Source organism: Cucumis melo, chromosome 9 (assembly GCF_025177605.1).
Source record: "Cucumis melo cultivar AY chromosome 9, USDA_Cmelo_AY_1.0, whole genome shotgun sequence".
Classification (NCBI taxonomy): Eukaryota; Viridiplantae; Streptophyta; class Magnoliopsida; order Cucurbitales; family Cucurbitaceae; genus Cucumis; species Cucumis melo.
In genome coordinates, this window is record NC_066865.1 from 1730414 (window position 1) to 1749163 (window position 18750).

At 32.8% G+C, this 18750-nt stretch overlaps 3 protein-coding genes and 1 non-coding gene across 5 annotated transcripts; 2 read left to right on the forward strand and 2 right to left on the reverse strand.

Moving 5' to 3' along the window:
- The first annotated feature begins 454 nt into the window (after positions 1–454).
- On the forward strand, positions 455–528 carry TRNAI-AAU (transfer RNA isoleucine (anticodon AAU)). Its single transcript has one exon. It is a non-coding gene; the product is annotated as a tRNA-Ile (tRNA).
- LOC103498747 (transcription factor MYB114-like) lies at positions 463–1918 on the reverse strand (the record flags this gene model as incomplete). The annotated part of the gene is made up of 3 exons (XM_008461483.3): positions 463–978; positions 1257–1386; positions 1789–1918. Coding segments are annotated over 3 exons (648 nt in total), but the record flags the coding sequence as incomplete, so codon positions are not given.
- A 4325-nt stretch (positions 1919–6243) lies between these two features.
- Positions 6244–13612, forward strand: LOC103498546 (probable tRNA (guanine(26)-N(2))-dimethyltransferase 2). Of its 2 annotated transcripts, none has more exons than XM_008461176.3 (12): positions 6244–6754; positions 7321–7626; positions 8433–8520; positions 9261–9382; positions 9732–9871; positions 9956–10028; positions 10260–10348; positions 10454–10559; positions 11180–11392; positions 12358–12552; positions 12938–13015; positions 13199–13612. In XM_008461176.3, the coding sequence occupies exons 1-12, from the start codon at positions 6659–6661 to the stop codon at positions 13436–13438; spliced, it is 1746 nt and encodes a 581-aa protein (XP_008459398.2). In that variant the 5' UTR covers positions 6244–6658; the 3' UTR covers positions 13439–13612. The 2 variants fall into 2 exon arrangements, with proteins under 2 accessions (XP_008459398.2, XP_050946155.1); XM_051090198.1 differs by having other exon boundaries at positions 7356–7626.
- A 1387-nt stretch (positions 13613–14999) lies between these two features.
- On the reverse strand, positions 15000–18347 carry LOC103498545 (cytochrome P450 85A-like). Its single transcript, XM_008461175.3, has 9 exons — positions 17957–18347; positions 17525–17846; positions 17273–17422; positions 16935–17177; positions 16718–16807; positions 16536–16614; positions 15695–15801; positions 15467–15591; positions 15000–15289 (listed from the first exon to the last, which is right to left on the reverse strand). The coding sequence occupies exons 1-9, from the start codon at positions 18142–18144 to the stop codon at positions 15202–15204; spliced, it is 1392 nt and encodes a 463-aa protein (XP_008459397.1). The 5' UTR covers positions 18145–18347; the 3' UTR covers positions 15000–15201.
- Between the last annotated feature and the right edge of the window lie 403 nt (positions 18348–18750).

The following is an 18750-nucleotide window of genomic DNA, read 5'->3' on the forward strand; positions in this document are numbered from 1 at the left end:
AGACCATTTCTCTAATGATTTTTATTTTCATTTGAAAGACTTTTCTGACACTCTAATAAAAAGAAAATGCACGAAGTATAAGTATCTATAACTTGAAAATGTTAGTTACTGTATGAGAAAATATGTATTTGTTAAAAATGGTGTACAAACTATTTTGAATTTCGATTTACTATTTCTTTATTTGAGGTACAAAAAAGTAGGAGAGGTTGTGAGAAAAAAAAATGAGAATTGTCAAAAGATTTTATCGTAAAATGAGAATATGACTAATTAAAAAAGAAAAAAGAAAAGACATGAAAGGAACGTATACATCGAAAAATTTAGCAAAGGAAGTTAAATTTTTTTCTCTCATTGCTATTTTTAACGTAGAATAGGTAATATTTTCCAACCAACTGGAGAGAATTTTGTAAAAACTTGAAAGGAATATTTATAACAAATAGATTTTTTGTTACCAAATGGCCTATTAGCTCAGTTGGTTAGAGCGTCGTGCTAATAACGCGAAGGTCGCAGGTTCGAGACCTGCATGGGCCATTCTTCTTTTTTTGCAAAAAACACATTTCAAACAATTTTATTATTCTCCCAACAATACTTTCTCACATGATATCATTCTCTGGAACCTCCCAAAGGCCATCCCATAAACTCTCCTCCTCCTGCTCCGCCACCACAGCTGCGACGGCGACCGACTCCACCGTCCAATTTGTTAAATCTTGATACACCTTTGACAAGTAGTAGGTTTGCTCATGATCTTCCATGGCTGTTGGATCTGTAAAAACCATGCCTAAGTCATCACTGTCATATGGTTTCATGAGCTCCATCACATGTTCTTCACATCTACTAATTGGTGGCAATGTTTTGTTGTCTGTTTTTGGGACAATAATTTGAGACTTCCTTCTTGGCTTCATCTTCTTAAAATGAGTTCTCCAATAGTTTTTTATTTCGTTGTCGGTTCTTCCTGGTAAATATTTTGCTATGGTTGACCATCTGCAAAGGATATTTAAAAATCAATCGACCAAATATTGTCAACGTATAGATCTTGTTTTTGAACGATTTTGTTTTTTGTTTCTAGTTTTCTTTACTGATGTATAGATTTTATATTTTTTTTGAGAAACGTGAAATTCAAATACAAAAACTAGTTCTTACATAAGCTAAGTTGTGAAACTTGTAATTGGAAGTAATGTTTATAAATTACCTAATTTTTTAAAAGAAAACTAAATGATTATTTAAGAAATTTGAGATAGGTACGGAGAGAGATACTTTACTTGTTACCCCAGAGAGCATGAAGTTCGATGATAATGCCTTCCTCTTGAGGAGTGAGATGACCTCTCTTAAGACCTGGTCTAAGATAATTCACCCATCTCAATCTACAACTTTTTCCCGTCCTATTCAATCCTGTAAAAATAACGACAAAAGACAAATTACTTTACAATATTATATGTAAATTTCACCTAATCTAAGCATATAGATTACGGTATGCATATAAGACAACTTTATTATACTTCTCAATCTAGTACTCCATTATAATTGCATATAGTTCAACTAATTAAGACAAATTGTAACGATATAAAACAAAAATCTCCTAATTTAACACAAACAACCAAAACGTTATAAGATAAAATTCCAAACCAAACCAAACAAAAGGAAAATAAAAAAATGCATTTGGTTCAAATCATAATCGGAAAACACCAAAAACGTGAACAACTTAAATTCAACACATTACTAATTGACACGATCTTCTTCTTTCCTAAAAGTTGAAAGGTCGGATGAAACGAAAAAAGAAAAATAAAGTTTTACCTGAACCTTTGGCAACAGAACTCCATCTTCCTTCCCCATGAACCTTCACATATTCACACAACAACTTGTCTTCCTCAACAGTCCAAGGTCCCTTCCTCCATTCTTGCTCTTCTTTTCCATCCATTTTTATTCATATGTGTCTTCTTCTTGCATTCAACTTCTATTTATATATATCCAATTCATAATATCCAATCCCTTCCATTGATTATGCCTTTCCATATCTGTTTAATAATTATGATCTCATCACCACTCACTTCTTTTATTATTGGTGTGATGCCATTTCATATATAGTTTTAATTAAGAGCAGTTTTAATATAATACAAATTTGTCATTCTTCTCCTTTCCCTAGCTAGTCTATACAATATGTATTATATTATCTATCTATCCTTTTTTATCCTCCAATTAGAATCTAACATGTGTGTAGGTTCCTTGTGTGTTTTCTAAATCTATCTATATATATATCACACTTCAGTTAATTTTAAATTAGTATAAAGAAAATGATTATGATGGTGTAAGTAAAGACACATCATCCTAAGGAAAATCCTTATATTATCCACACATGGAAGATCACTTAAATATATATCAAGAGAGGTACTATAACTTATATATGTTTGATCTAAGTTTAATTTTTCAAGTCTATTGTGCAATTTAACACGTTAAAAAATATATCATAAATGTGTATGACTTTGCTATTTTTCTTATATTTTGTGTTAGTATATGAATGATGTTGAAAATAAATTCCTATATTAAGTAATATTTTTAGATAAATTCAATATCATACGAGAGAAATTTTGTCATAATAATAGTTTTAATGTAAATTTGTCTCGTCACAATAACATCCGTCTCCTTCTATGCTTAGGAAGGAAAAAAAAGGGTTAAGGTATGTACTATCAATTGGATTGCAAAATCATATAGAATCTTATACCCAAATTTTCAAGGGAAGCCACAAACAAATATAAATGCAAATTCATTCACACATTCCCACATAATTGAAAAGGGGAGAGACATTACATTCTCTCTTGAAATTAATGTGAGCTTAATTTTGCTAATAAAGTCACTAAATTTAAATGATTGTACTTTATGGGTGTCATTAAAAAAGGAAAAAGGAAAGGTAAATGACAGCACAAATCCATCTTTAATTAGTTTGAATTCAACCACAAAATAGGCAAAGTGGGTTGTTGATGTTTCAATGAAAACAGCTTTCAATCCAATAGAATTTCACCAAATGTTATATATGTATATATATATACATATGTTATTTGGTTTTGATACACATTCCCTCAAGATTCTTTCTTTTTCAAGAAATTAAAGAACCTTATTTTATATGCACAAAAGAAAGTTCTAGTTCTTAGGGTACTAATTATGTCAATTGGTGCACATTAAATATTCTTAACAAAAAGGCCAAAAGTCCATTACTTAGCCTACCTAACACCTGGCCTTTCAATTGTGTGTTGAATAGAGAAACAACCTTTTCTTTTTGTTTGTAGTAAGATATATTCATTTATATATATAGGTAAAGTGAGAGAATTTTTGGGGATCATTTGAAATAATATGAGTGGTAGTGAGTGACCCTTTGTTATTTGTTTTTGGTAAGGTTCTTTTGAAAAGATGTGTGTAGGTCATAATATAGGGTGTGTTTTTCATACAAAGAAAACCAGAGAAATAACCATTTGATATAGAGAATATAATTGAATCAAACACCAAACAATTTTGGGGTGGTAAATTGAAAATTTAATAAGTGTAAGTATCGTGTTTATTGTATAAAGTAAGAGAAGTAAGCAGTATAATGCTGATAAAAAAAGGAGTCGACTGAAGTCCAAAAAGATCAATTGAGGATTTGCTTCCATTACAATATCACATAACATAAATATTGGTTTCACAATCTTGATGACATATATATATATATGGAGAGCATATTTTAATACGCTTCCCACTTGCGAGATTTAGCAAGTTGGTAGTCTTTGCTTATATATATGTATGTATATATATATATTAATTTTGTAGAATGGCTAAAGACTACAATGTTCCACATGTTAGAGGGAGGATGAATGAGCTAGCTAGAATAACTGATTTAGCCATTTTGTAACCACTTTTAACTTAATAAGATCCAATCGATTGGAAAACCATTTCCATGGTAGAATCTTTCTGTAACAAATCAACCTTTTGTTTGTGGGTAGATAAACTAGAATCCTTCTTTTTCTTCTGTTATATGGGTATCTCCCTTTCTTGGGGGTTCCTTCAAAGTAAATTCAAGCATCATTTGAAAAAAAATAGTGATGTGTGGTTTTATGAGTTGTGGTGTGTGATTTCAATGGCGAAACTTTGATGTTTTTGAAGAAGATCCAATCTTTCATGGATTATATTGAAGTTCTTGAGTCTATATGATCTTCGATGAAGCCATCTCTATAGTCCTTGAGGTTGACATTCATTCCCTTTCAGCATAGACCGATTCCCTCATTCTCTACACCCTTTTGAATAGATCTTCATGTTATGGTAATGAAATTCAATATTTTACACACTCTTTGCGGAATCTACATCGTAAAAAAGCAATCTAAGATTTCTCCTTTGTTAATCACACAACTACAAATTTTGTGTGTCTCAAGCTTGTTATACATGCATACATACATCGACTAACATTGACTAACATCAATTTAGTTTGAAGATGATCAAACATATAGATGGACTTCCTTCGAAATATTGATTACTGCTCTTCCTAATTTGTTGGATAATTCATATTTTAACAATTTTCCCTCATAAATTTTCAAAATTGTTATTATTTATATATATATAATAGGGTTGGTATAAAGTTGATGCATAGAAATGAATAATATACTTTAGGAAATGAATGGAACAATAAAAACAGACAAGTAAATGATATAGTTTGAATCGAAAAGTATTCAAAATGCTTATCATTCCAATGTGACCGTCCCATTAATAAGCAATCAAGTACTTTATGTTAGGAATTTTAAGGGAATACCAAACAAAAATATCCCTTTTAGATCTTTGTTTTATTTGAGTAACTTTCCCATTTAGATTCAAAACAATATAAACTTAGTTGGTTAGGTTCAACATATAATGGTACTAATTTGGTAAAAAAGTAAAAAGGAACTAAAAAGTAAAACCAATATTTGAAGATGCATACATAATTTCATAGTTTCAACTAATAATGATGACATCTTTTTTTACGATTTAATAGCGTTAAAAAATGTTAATATAAAGTGTGCTAGATAAAATATGGTTATAGAATATGTGGTTTTAGGTATAGTTGCTAAACCTTTAATTGGACAAAGATTTGTTATCATAAAGATATGAATTATACGATGGAATAATTGTGATAGATGTAAAATCTTTCTTAAATGAATGAATTTGAGATTACGTAAGGATACTGATATTGAATTTTTATGGAAAATTTGTACATAAATAACCTAAAAATTGGATAAAAAATGTCAAAGGGCCCTTTGTTGGTGTCAAATTCGGGTAAGCGCGTAAGTGAAAAAGCATCTCGTCCTTGCTCTCGGTCTTGTTATCGCTTTCTCTCTCACTCTTTCTCTTCTTTTTTCTCACTCATATACAAGTATACTCCGATCTATATATTTCTCACTCTCTCTCTCTCGTTCTCCCTCTTTCTCTTTCTTCCTTCACTAAAAAAACCACTCTTCTTTCTCTTGCTCATCCTCGCTGAAGTTGGAGTTGCTCGTGTGAACTTTTTGTGTCAAATAAGAAAAAGAAGACACACAAAGGAGAAGAAGGTGATGCACAATGGAAGAAAAAAGAGAGGGAGAGAAAGAAAGGAATGACATTGCGAAGTCATGACATTAGAAGGAGTAATTTGACATTTTTTAAAAGATTGGATTATTTGTGGTTTTGGGCCATTAAAGTAGTTTTTTTTTGTACAATTCTTCTGATTCTTATGAAGTAAAATAAGTTTATTACATCATTTTTTACTTCTTTTAACTCAACAAGTTTTCAAGGAAAGTTTCATTTTCATCAAAAAATTTTGTATCGATACATATAGATTGCAAGAAAAAAAATGAGTAGTTTAATGGAAGTATACTATAACGTTGATAATAATGTCATAATAAACTAATTACGTAATCCATTGATAAAAAGTAAAGAAATACCGAATGATCCTACAAAAAATAGACATAATTGAATGAAAATAACATTGGAATGAATATATGATATCATGTCCAAAGGTCAAAACGAATATATTTTGTCTTATTGTAAGACTTTTAACCTTCAAATTATCGTGTATATTGAATATAAAACTTGAACTATTTTTTCATCAAATAACGTATAGTCATGCAATGTGATTGAATATCTATTATCAAGATTCAAGGTTTAAACATCCTTAAATAAATTTTAAATGTAAAACCTATAATTTAATAAAAAAATTGAGGAGCTATGAAGTATTTTTATAGAAAACTTAAAAATTATAAGTTGGCGCAAAAACCTCAGCCTCAAGCCGTGGATTGGAGATTAGGGTTTAAGCCAAAAAAGATCGAATTTTTATTTTATTTTATTTTATTTTACTTTTGTCTTGAATCGTGCACAGAATTTAAGGGAGCTTTCGATTGTGAAGCTGCTGCTGCTGCAGCTATTGAGTGGCAATAGGGTTCCGCTGTATTACAATTCATTAAGGGTTGGTTACTACTTAGTGGTTGGTTTTATTCAACTGTTTGCTCTGTTTGTTCAAGCTTTACGAAGTATTGGGAGCTGAAGATTCGGAGGCATTGAGATTTTTTAGGGTTGTGGATTCTGCTTTGACCCTTGAAACAAGCCAAGGAGCAGAAGAAGGAAGAATCCCAGAATCTGCTTTTTTTTTTTCTTTCAAAATTTTCTTCTTTTTTTGCATGTGAGGATTGCAGTAATGACGACAGATCTTAGCGAATTCACCATCATCAAGGAGGGAGAGGCTGAGATTCTTATGCACGCGAAAAATGAAGTCTTTTTCAATAAGACCCAGGTGCCTTGTTTATTTGAATAATGGATTTTCTGGGGGTTTTGGAGTTTAGGCATTGTTCTTAGTTAAAAATTAATTGGTCAGTCAAAAGTTACGATGGATTTGCATATGATTGTTTCCAGCATATGAAGCTACGCGTAAGTTGTTGATAGGGGAAATATTTAAAACCCAACTTAAGCTTCATGGGGAAGAAGATCAAAATCAGGGCATGCTAGCATATTTAAATGATTGATATTTGATGGAGGAAATAAGATACGTAATTTATTCAGGTCAGCAAAGTATAATGCCGTATGCTAAATTAAAGATATTTTTCCATGTATTATACACATCATGATGGCAATCTATCATCTTCTTCTCACTGCACTTCTTTTACTACATAATTTGTTTGAAGTCCAAGTAGAGTCCCGTTGGTTATTAAGAGTATCTGGGAATTATTACCTACTTTTTTTTTAATTTCTAATATAATCATAGAATTATTGGTTGTTGGATTTTCATTTTTTTGGGGTTTTTTGGGTCCATACTGGCTTCAAGTTTTCCTCATGGTCGAATCTTGCCTCTGTAATGCTCAGGTTAACAACAGAGATATATCCATTGCTGTCCTTAGGTCATTTATAGCAAAACGCAAACAGGAGCATGAAGCAAAACTATCAAAAAGATCAAAATCAGGGCAGAAGCTTTCTGAAAATAATGGTTCTGAAACTGCTACGGAAGAAGCATTTAATGGATCTGCAACAAATGAAGAAAAGTGCCATACAGATTGTGATGCTCATGAAAAACCATCAACTGAATGCGGAAGTCCAATGTTGTCAGAAGAACAAAAAGAGATCGTGGAGGGAAAAGAACAAAGAGGTCCCAAGCCAATTAGAGTTCTTGAGGTTGTTTTAATCTCATTGGCGTTTTATTATGTGATGTACAAAGTTAATTCTTAGTTTATCTTCCAATAAAGTCTAAAGTTTATACATTTCAAATTAGGAATACGTCCATGCCTGGTTTATTAACCACCTTGAGTTGTAGAGTCTTATATTCTATAATCTGTCTTTCCCCCTACAAAGGCAACCAGAATTCTGAACTGATACTGCTACTGGGAAGGACCTTTGTGACACCCCCAATTGTAAATAAGTTTGTTTTGATGGCAACCACCTTTGGGGTGTGTGTTGGTTGCTGTTTATATTTTATGTTTTCTTGTTTGTTTGGGTTTATGTTATGTTTTTGTGTAATATACTGTGGTGAGTGTATCACAGAGTGGAGAGTGTCCACATTCTTGAAGTGGTGGTTTGCTTGTTTAATTCTCTTATGATAATATAAGTACGCCCTTGTGAGTCAGTATTCTTACAACCTTCTAGGGATGGTCCACATGAAGTTCTGTAACAATTTATTAACAGTGGATAGACCAAGAGGCTTGAAGTCTATGTGAAATTTATGTAGATTTGTCAAATATACAATTATATTAGATGAAGTTGTTCTTAATAGAGTGTACATCCCATGTTCATTATTGAATGTGTCCTTGTTCTAACATATTAGAATTTAGTTCAACATATTGTCATGGGGTTTCATGACTCCGATGTTATACTGTGCTTCTAAAATTTTGTTGGTGTTTTCTTCTCTTTTGGGATGTTTGGTATGAGTTATGGTGATATGTTTATCCATTCACTAACTGACTAATTCCTGTTTGAATTTGAAGGCCTTGTCAGCTTCTGGGCTAAGAGCCTTAAGATATGCTCGTGAAGTAGAGGGAGTTGGTCAAGTTGTGGCGCTAGACAATGATAAAGGTAACTTTTTAATTATTGGTTCTACCAAAAAGTTCTCTTCTGCCTCATAACAAAAAAAAAAAAAAAAAAAAAAAAAAAAAAAAAAAAAAAAAAAAAAAAAAAGAAAGAAAGAAGAAGAAGAAAAATCTCTTTCGCTAATATGTTAACTTGGCCATTCTTCAAGAGGGGGAGGGGTGACAATTTGGTTAGTAATGTAAATAACTATCTTAAATAATGGTCAACTTATGGGTGAGGGATATCTTATCTTCTTTTTTCTTTTTGTGGAATAAAACTTTTATTGTCTAAAAGAAAATAAAGAAGGAAAAAAGAATCTTGCAACAAGTTTGAAGTTTATAAGAATTGTCAATGGATAAAATCTATGCACTCACTTCGTATGACCACAAAGAGCTCAAAGTGGTCACTGATCATTACATGCTCCACTTTTAGAAGGTATTTAATAAGTGGAACCAGGAACACCACCTTTGGTTGACACTGTAATATTAAAGGCAGCTTTGCCTTGTACAAGCAGAGGAAGTTTGTGTTGATAATTCTTTCCCCTTTTATCTATATATACTTATGTATTCATCTTCTGGAGACATGTATTAATGGACTGCTAATGGAACCTTTGAAAGAGAAGTTATACATTTTACTAATCTTACAATAAGGTCTTATCTACATTGATTTGCTATTTAATTGTTCCTTTTCAGTTATCAATAACTAACTGAATCTGTTAATGATAAGTTTTTTTTCCCTTTAAACAGCATCTGTCGAAGCTTGTCAGAGAAACATCAAGTTTAATGGTTCAGTAGCATGTACAAAAGTGGAATCACATCTTACTGATGCTCGTGTTTATATGCTCACTCACCCAAAAGAATTTGATATGGTATGCACACACTAATTCAGATATGTAGGTTAGTTGGCTCTTCTGAAATTACATATAGGGAATTAACCATTGAGATGCATTTTCTTTTTCCTTGTTATAGTTTAGATTTGTAACCACGTGAATAATCATGAATAGCCGCTTGTTGGCCTTTTGTAATTTCACCATTGAAATTCTAATTGAATGTTTCTCTTCAATAGTAACAATAACCATATAACAACAACAACAACAATAACAATAATAATGATGAGATGATGATGATGATGATGATGATGATGATGATGTATACCATATGGTATGAGTACTGATGTTAATACACAATTGAAAGTTTTTTGCAACTGAATTGTTTCAGGTTGATTTGGATCCTTATGGTTCACCTTCTATTTTCTTGGACTCTGCTGTTCAATCAGTCGTAGATGGTGGCATGCTGATGTGTACAGCAACTGATATGGCAGTGCTTTGTGGGGGAAATGGAGAAGTTTGCTACTCAAAGTAAAGTTTTTTGCAATCCCCAGCTATCATTTTTTTAATGTTCCCATAGATTATGTGCCCTAAAAATTGCTCTGATTGATTCAGATATGGCTCCTATCCTTTGAGAGGGAAATATTGCCACGAAATGGCTTTAAGAATCCTCCTTGCCTGCATTGAGGTATACCTATCTCCTTTGTGTTCCAAAGGTTTTCTTGATGAGTTATTTTACCGCCTTTCTGTTTTTTCCTTATTGGTTTAAACTTGCTGTACAAGATCATTCTTATCTTAACACACACGCAGGGTCATATAGTGCCTCTTTAACTGAAAGATAACATACTTCAAATTTTTGGTCTCACTAACGAGCAGAAGTGGCCTCTTATGCATTACTTTTGTTCTAAATTCTTTGTAGAGCCATGCTAATAGATACAAGAGGTATATTGTTCCAGTGCTATCTGTTCAGATGGACTTCTATGTCCGGGTTTTTGTTCGTGTTTATACGTGAGTTGCCTTGGCCTTTGAATTTAATGGTTAGCTTAGCTATATTATACTACTTTTTTTGTGTTATAAATATTTGTATAAAGATTGTAAAATAATTTATTGCAGTTCTGCAAGTGCAATGAAAAATACTCCCCTTAAGCTCTCATATGTTTATCAGTGCACTGGTTGTGATTCTTTCCATCTCCAGCAGATTGGCAGAAGTGTCTCCAAGGTATACATTATAGCTGGTTAATTGCATAATTGAGTTTATTTTTACTGTCCCATGTAATTTCTCCAACTGGTGTCAGTTTTTCCTGCTTATTTATACATTCTCTTCCCCCCCTCCTGTTTAAACAACTAGTTTTTATTGATTTGAACGAGATTAAAACAAACATCCCACGAAAAGGGAACAGACAGCCAAAAGTGGAGAACACAGAAAGTAAATTACTATAATAGGCCTTAACTTTTGGTGATAAGAAATTATTCCAAAGTTCTGAACTATGAGCACAAAGGGACTTATTAAAATGCACCAACTTGCCCACGTCTTCCTCGCCTTTATCTAAGCAGACTGAAGGCTTGCTTCTTTTCCGTGTACTAGGATGGATTTCTTATTATCCCTTTTCTTCCTCGATATGTAACACTTAGTTTCTCCTTGAAGGAAAGAAAAAAATATGTTGCCAATGTTGCCTATTGATCCTGTACCACAATATCTACTGATGCTTCTATGCTCTTTATATGATATGTTTACTTCTGGTTGGAAGTTAATTCTAGTTTGAAGTAGTAATTTATTTCTCTATAATGTGAATTTGTATGGTTTCTTTCTTGATGTGCCCCCTATTCTTTTTCTTTCAGAACAACAGCGTCAGGTATTTACCTGGTTTTGGTCCTTCTGTTGCTCAAGAGTGCAGTGATTGCGGGAAGAAATTCAACATGGGTGGGCCTATCTGGTCTGCTCCTATCCATGATCAAGAATGGGTTACTTCCATGCTAGCAGATGTGAAGTCTATGAAGGACTCTTATCCTGCATATGATCGTATATCTGCTGTATTGACAACAATTTCAGAGGTGCGTTTTATTTGTGTCTGGCATTACAGCTCCATATTGAACTGTTAGTATGATATTAGGCCATTGGAATCATGCTGTTGGTTATTCTTGTCAGGACTACTTTGTAATTTTGGCCATTACCTAATTTCCCTAATAGAAAAAATGAAACAAAAAGTTTGAAATTGTAGTCAGTTTGGCTAATCAGAAAATTCATTATGATAAATTAGAAACCAGAAGATTTTTTTGGCTCTCCCCAAGAAAGACTAATAAATAAGGACCTTCCAATTGTTGAAAATCAAATTACGAACCAGAAGATGAACTCATAGATATCTTTAGAAGATTAAGTGTAGTTTCGAGGATAGTTATCTTTCTGGCCAATCGGAAAATTCTTTTCTCCATAAGAATTGTGAAAGTTATAAAGATAAAGTATGTATGTTGCAATATTCAAGATAACTCGGCATATTTCATTCTGGAGTCATCTCCAATTCCCTGGTACTCCATTGGCCAGCCTTCCCAAGGGATTTATTCTGAGATCTTTTCATCTCAACCATAGTGTAAAAAAGGGTTCAATAGCTAATGTGATTGTAACTCAAAAGTAGTTCTAATTGACATAACTTTCCTCCTTGGAGGTCGAAGGTTCAATCCCCGTCCTCATAGTTGTACAAAAAAAACCAAATACATAATATTGTGATGTAGCCTTTAAGAAAAAGGTTCAATAATTTTGTGCTTTCAAAAGAAAAGTGAATATAGATATATATATTTCTTTCCACTTTATAAATTAGGTAGTACATGGGAATAATTCCCAGATTGGTTTATTTTCTAACTTGTGAAGAATTAAGTACAACATGTGAATAGTTCACTGGCATCCCATGGTGAAGAGTCATGTCAAGTACACTCTTATTCATCTGTCTGTTATGTGCTGAATGCTGAGAGTCTTTTTCTTTGCACGTTGCATTTATTGACTTAGATGAATTTATCCTGTGCAGGAGCTGAATGACGTTCCTTTATTTTTGAGTCTACACAACCTCTGTGCAACATTGAAGTGCACATCTCCTTCAGCTGTAAATTTCCGTTCGGCAGTGATTAATGCAGGATATCGCATATCGGGCACCCATGTGAATCCATTAGGTCTGAAATCAGATGCTCCCATGGATGTTATTTGGGATATAATGCGTTGCTGGGTAAGGCAGTCTGAATAAAAAATTTCATTATTTACTTGATTGAATGACTTTATGGGGGCCAAATAGGCCATTGAGTGGAGTTAATATGTTAGTGTTAATAAGTTTGTGTTTGGGGTTTAGAGTTGTAAGATTGAGTTCCTCGATAAATGTGAAAAGTAGAAAAGTACGGAAAGATAGAACTACTCAATAAATATGCAAATTTCAATAGTATAATTGAAATTGAATTGTTTACGTCAATTTAAGAAGTTAGTGGGTCAAATAACCTCTTTATTTATACTTTGTATATTATAGCCTTGTTACCCCACGTGGAACTGTAGAGCTTTGTTAGTCCTCAGTCCTTAGTCTTGCTTGTATATCGTGATTTCATAGATCCTTTTTTATGTAGGTAAAAAACCACCCAGTTAAAGCTCAACCAGAAGATCAGCCAGGAAGTATCATTCTTGCCAAGGAACCAGTTCTTGAAGTAAGTTCCATTTTGTAGTTCCAACTGTTGGTTCAGTTGCAATGTTTTTGTCCTTTGTTTTCCTCTGTCAAACATATCATTATTTCCATGAGCTAAATTTTGAGTTACCCTTAAGAAATGTACCAAAAACTGAACAGCCTGTGGCTGATGTACTTTTGCCGATTCTAATATTCTTCTTGGCAGGCTAATTTTGCTAGAGCTGTAGCATCTCTTAGCAAGGCACAAGCAAAGAAAATTGCACGCTTCCTTCCAAATCCTGAAAGACATTGGGGCCCCAAGCTCAGAGCAGGTCGTCAAATCACTAGTAAACACATCTCTCTACTTGGTGCAGAGGCAGTAAATGGAGCTCTCAGCCATACGGATTCCGAAGAGCCTAACGCGAAACGTCCCAAGGTAGAAGAAGAACCAGCTCCCAACCAGTAAAAAAATTTCTTTTATCTTATATTTTCTTTTATGCTTCTAAGTTATGCAGTATTACTTTTTGATCCTCCACTTAAAATATTCTTGTTTGGGAACACTTCTACAGAAGTAGCAAATTTTTGTTTAATATTGAGGAAGGCTTTCTTTCAAAATATATATCATTTTTGTTCGTCTTTAGGATGTTCAGATTTTTGTCAAGAGAAAGATCAAGATTTCCAGTGAATGTACAACAGTACAAGAAGTCTTTCCCTCTCCATCCCTACAATTAGATGTTTCTGGTTGGTTATCCTTATTTCCTCTTCAATGGAGAGCTTATTTTTTTAAATTGAGCCATCTTCTCCATAAAAGTCGAGTTCGTTAGACATATTAAGGCAAAACATTGCTTGCAAATTTTTTAAGTCTTAGTTTCCTAAGCTTTGGATTGACAACTTCAGAGTGGTGTAATTTATATCTGGTTTATGCAGAGAAATGAGTTATACAAATTAGTTCTTTCTTATATTTTTGTGTTTGGTATAATCTGTAGTTGGTGGAATTAACAAATGCCTAGTTTAAGAATATATTAACTATAAGATCAATTTTTTAATCACATGTACAAATCTACTGTGTTTTGATTAGCTTTTTCAATGTCGATTGCTATTTCATGATTTAAGAGAAGTTTGGAAAAATGGTGGTTAATGTGAATTTAGCTCGACAACGATTATCATCTCTTACTAGTCATCCGATTGTACTGAAAGAGGTTTTCACTGCTCAAATTCTGTTTATCTATCGATTGTGTTTCAACTTTATTATTTGCTAGCTTCGTTCAATTGTAGGGAAGTCTTAACACAATGTTTTTCAAATGCCAACTATAGAGAATGATTTGTAAATTTGTAAATTCTTAATATTATGCATGCATGCATGTATTTTTTTTAGGATTAATTGAATTGGAATCGAAAGAAATGTAAACACATGCATGAGAAATAAAAAACCAAAAAAATCAATTTAAATAGATCCTTGAAATATTTATGCTGATTATATCGACAAGAAAACGGACAAATGTTTGTTGGTATCACTTATTTTTAGACCTTTTAAGAGGCAAGTTTGATTTCTAAAAATAATTTGAACTTTGTAAGAAAAACATTGATGCAACAAGATAAGCACTTGATGTTAATATCCTCTTGGTCTTTGAATTGAGTGCATAGCAATGCTAGGGAAGAGCACCGTATACCGTATGATCATTGTCAAACATGTTTAAACCTTGAGAATGTTTTCTTATCATTTAATCATTCCTTTCTCCATCACTTTCTAAAGGTCTCCAATAATAGTTGTAATGTGCGTTATCTTATTATTGAGCAAGCAAGTACAATGATCATGTACACATCAATAGGGTTGTTATTCATATATTATATACCACAGACCTTCTAATGCTTAAGTTGATCCATCTATAGCTCAAGTTTGGTAGAAATTCGATACAATAAAGAGCAATAGCAGTAGGCTTTTGAGTGGGTGTAGGTTGGATTTGTTGAGCTAAAAGCCCAAATTGAAAGGTTGGAAAGGTAAAGTTCTTTAAAGGGAAGAAAAAGAGTTGAAAATTCAATTTCATTCCTTTTGTCCCTAAAGGTCAATGTGTTAGAATGTTATTGTACATTCTCTCCCATATATTTCTCTAACATTGACAGTACCTATAATACCATCATATCTCCAACTGTACATCAAATTCTTCACACTACTCTTACATTTTTTTTTTCTTTTTTTTTCTTTTAATAAATATTATTAGTTTAATTCAGTCAGTAAGATGAAACCCTAATGTGGAACCCACTCGGTGCTTCCACTCTTGGAAATTTCAAGAGCTTATCTCCTCCAACTTCTTCCCATCTGCAAAACAAAACAAAAACAGAAAAAGTTTCAATCTTTGATCTCAGTTTCTATTCCAAAAGACACTACTTAAGTCCATCTTGGGTAAGATCTATCTATCTTTATACATCTCATGATGTCAAGATGCAATTAAGTATTGCCCTTAAGCACATTAAATAAATAGAAAGAGAGAGTTACCTGTATTTAGTTACAAAGTAATGTAAAAAAGTAGAAATCTCAGTAATTCCCAATTCTTTGCCAGGACAAAGTCTAGTTCCACCACCAAAGATGAAGAAGTAATTATTGGACTCTAAGTTGTTGTCCTGAAAAATTTAAACAAGGGCAAAATGGTCACTTTACAATAAAGGGTAAGAGAGAGAAAAAAGGGTTAGAGAGAGAGAGAGAGAGAGAGAGAGAGAGACCCACCAGCCATCTCCAAGGGTTGAAGGTGAATGGTTCAGAATAAAGAAAAGGGTCATAGTTTATCTCTCTTGTATACACATAAATCCTCCATCCTTTTGGAATTAGAAAGCCTATAAAAAAGCAAAGAAGAAGAAGAGAAAAAAGGTTAAAGATTGAAACTTTTTTTATTTTTTTGCCAACTTTTTGGTTTGATCTCAGCACATTGTTGTAATGAAAGAAGTGAAGAAGATCTGTCATTCTTTATGAGCCTTATCTAAGTCTGACCCACAAAAGAAAAAGAAAAAAACAGAACAGAGAGAGAAAGAAAAAGTGGACCAAAGTGAAGAAAAGGGAGATGAATTTTGGTAACTGCAAAAACAAGATCTTGAGCCCCTAAATAACTCAAAAACAAAAACTTGTTTGGTACTTTCAAAACTTTGCAATCTTATACCTAAACTAAACTTTTATGTTGTTTGGTTAAACATAATGAAATAAGTTTTAGATCCAACATTTTAAGTTAGATTTGTAATATTAAACTCATTGTATTATAACAGTTTTCAATTAAAACTCTCTTTTCTACCGGCTTTTCGTTACAAGATTCCATTTTCGTTTCCTTCTTGATTTTTCACTCATTCTAACACCCGTCAAAATTTTAATAATCTGATTAGATCAATATTGCAACTTTTGAAAATATAGACATTTTTTAAATAAGGAAGGATGTGTAAGGGTATTTGTTAAAAAAAACACACAATTTTGGACATAATGATGTCTTAAAAGTGATGTTTTTTCTAATCTAATACAAGTTGATAAGAAAACCCCAAATTTTATTCTTAATTTTTATACAATAAAGTAGTCATAAACTCACCATTTAATTCCATATCTTTTGTAGTTTTCCTCAAAACCCCATTAACAATAGTAGCCAACCTTGATGTTTCAAATATCACCTAAAGGAAAAAACAGTGTAAAGTTAGAATCTTTATGATTTTTTAAGAAAAACCCATCAAAGAACTATTAAAAAAAACAACAGTAAAAACATAAAAATCATACCGCACGAGTGAATTTCATTGCTTTAAGATCATCCCAATCAATGGGGTCCTCAGGATTTTTCTTCTTCTCTCTTATTGCTAAATGTTCTTCCTGAAAATTTCGAATCTCCAACTTAGAAATCAATAAAAATAAATAAATAAAAAACCCCAATAGCTTTTTCAAATTTCCAACGCAAAAAAGTTGTAAATCTTTCTTTATTTCTTGTTTTAATACTCACTCTTAGTTGCTGAAGAACTTTGGGATGATCATGGAGGAACTTTACAGCCATCATTGAAGTTGTTGAAACAGTTTCATAGCCAGAATACAAAACAGTAATGATTTGATCAATAATCTCTTCATCATTTAGTTTATATTTGTTTTCTTCACTCATAAAATAACCAAGCATGTCATTTTTTTGAATCTTTGAATCTCTTCTCTCTTTAATCAGCTGTTCCAATAGTTTTATAATGTTCTTCCTCGCCTGAAAAATCACAAAGAAAACCACTTGTTTACTGTTGAAATTCAACTAAACCAGAGATAACATGCTCTGATGCCATGTTAGAACTAGAGTTTTACCTGAATTCCTCGGCGGTAATTCGTGCCGGGAAGATCGATAGGGAGCGAGAGAGTGCCGAGGACTAACTTAAAGAACTCGGGGGTGAAAGATTCCGATAACGGACCGGATTCGAATCCGGCAATCTGCTTCATAGATGACCGGAGAGCCATCTGAAGAGAAAGAAAGAAGAAAAAAAAAAAAAACAGAGAAGGGTAAGAATTGAGTGTAAAGAGAGTGAAATTAGCAAATTTTTTACAAAAATAAAAGTTCACCTCTTTGGTTTTTTCTTGTATATCAATGATTTGATTATCCCAATTACTCAAATGGGATCGCATAAACTCATCAAGTTTAGGAAGAAGACGATCTTTAATCATGGTGGGACTAACAATAGCAAGCAGAGCACCTCTCATAAGCTTATGAGCGCTGCCGTGTACGGCGGCGATATTGCATTTTCCGAGTATATCAAGCATGGATTGAGGGTAACCAGGAACAAGCCCTTTTGATTCATTCATTAAAACATATCGATTCACTTCTGGATCCATAGAAACAATCGTAGGACACCCCAAAATATGCGACTTGAAAATGCTCCCATACCTTTTGTGAAAAAAAAAAAAGAACCAAAGCAATGATTAAAACAAATCCAAAAACTCAAAAAACCAGAAAAAAGAAAAAGAAAAGAAAAACAGAGTGAAATTAATTAGTACCTTGCTCTTTGAGATTTCATAAAATTTGGACCTTGTTTAAGAAACTCAGTGGTTTCACCAAAAATAGGCCATCCCATTGTACCGGGAGGCAACCCTTTTTTGCTGTATCGAACTTCATTCCATCGGAGTAAAGCAGAGCAAAAAAGGAGGAGTAAAAACAGAGCAAGAATCACCATGGCTAACGCCATTGAAGCTGGAATGAAGGTCTGAAGAAAGAGAAAGAAATGGAGCTTTCTCTTTAATGTATGGAGGTTTTGGTTGGATTTATGGGTACCCAAAAGCAAGTGAGTGTCATATATATAGACCTCTGAACCACCGCGTGTGGGAGGAGAGAGAGTGAGAGGGAGAGGGAGAGGGAGAGAGAGAGAACAGAGGAAGTTTTTTTCATTTTTTATTTTGTTTGAAAATAAAGATCCCTACGAGGGAAGGGGACCCTACAAATGCTTAGAAGGAAAGAGTAGGCTGTAAAATTCAATGGCTATGGAGAAAAAATGGAAGTATTTGTTGTTGTTTACTTGTTTTAACCTTTTGGAACTAAAAGGAGTTTGGTGCTTGAATTGGCACTTTAATCTATGTGGGCTGTAAAATTCAATGGCTATGGAGAAAAAAAGGGAAAGTTGTTTTTGTTACTTGTTTAGTTGTTTTAACCTTTTGGAACTTTGTTAAAGTTAAAGAAAAAAATAAACCTTTTGGAACTAAAATAGGTTTGGTTTTGGGAGATTTGTATAGATGACTCATTTTTTGGACAATGTGATTTGAATTTTAGGAAAATATCATATGACTGTTTCCTGACG

Coding starts and splice junctions, on each gene's coding strand:
- LOC103498546 (XM_008461176.3), top strand. CDS start 6,659: ATGACGACAGATCTTAGCGAATTCACCATCATCAAGGAGGGAGAGGCT. Junction 10,560..11,179: donor TTGGCAGAAGTGTCTCCAAG/GTATACATTATA, acceptor TTTTTCTTTCAG/AACAACAGCGTCAGGTATTT. Junction 12,553..12,937: donor GGGATATAATGCGTTGCTGG/GTAAGGCAGTCT, acceptor TTTTTTATGTAG/GTAAAAAACCACCCAGTTAA.
- LOC103498545 (XM_008461175.3), bottom strand. CDS start 18,144: ATGGCGTTAGCCATGGTGATTCTTGCTCTGTTTTTACTCCTCCTTTTT. Junction 17,847..17,956: donor ATGAAATCTCAAAGAGCAAG/GTACTAATTAAT, acceptor TTTTCACAAAAG/GTATGGGAGCATTTTCAAGT. Junction 17,423..17,524: donor TACAAGAAAAAACCAAAGAG/GTGAACTTTTAT, acceptor CTTTCTCTTCAG/ATGGCTCTCCGGTCATCTAT.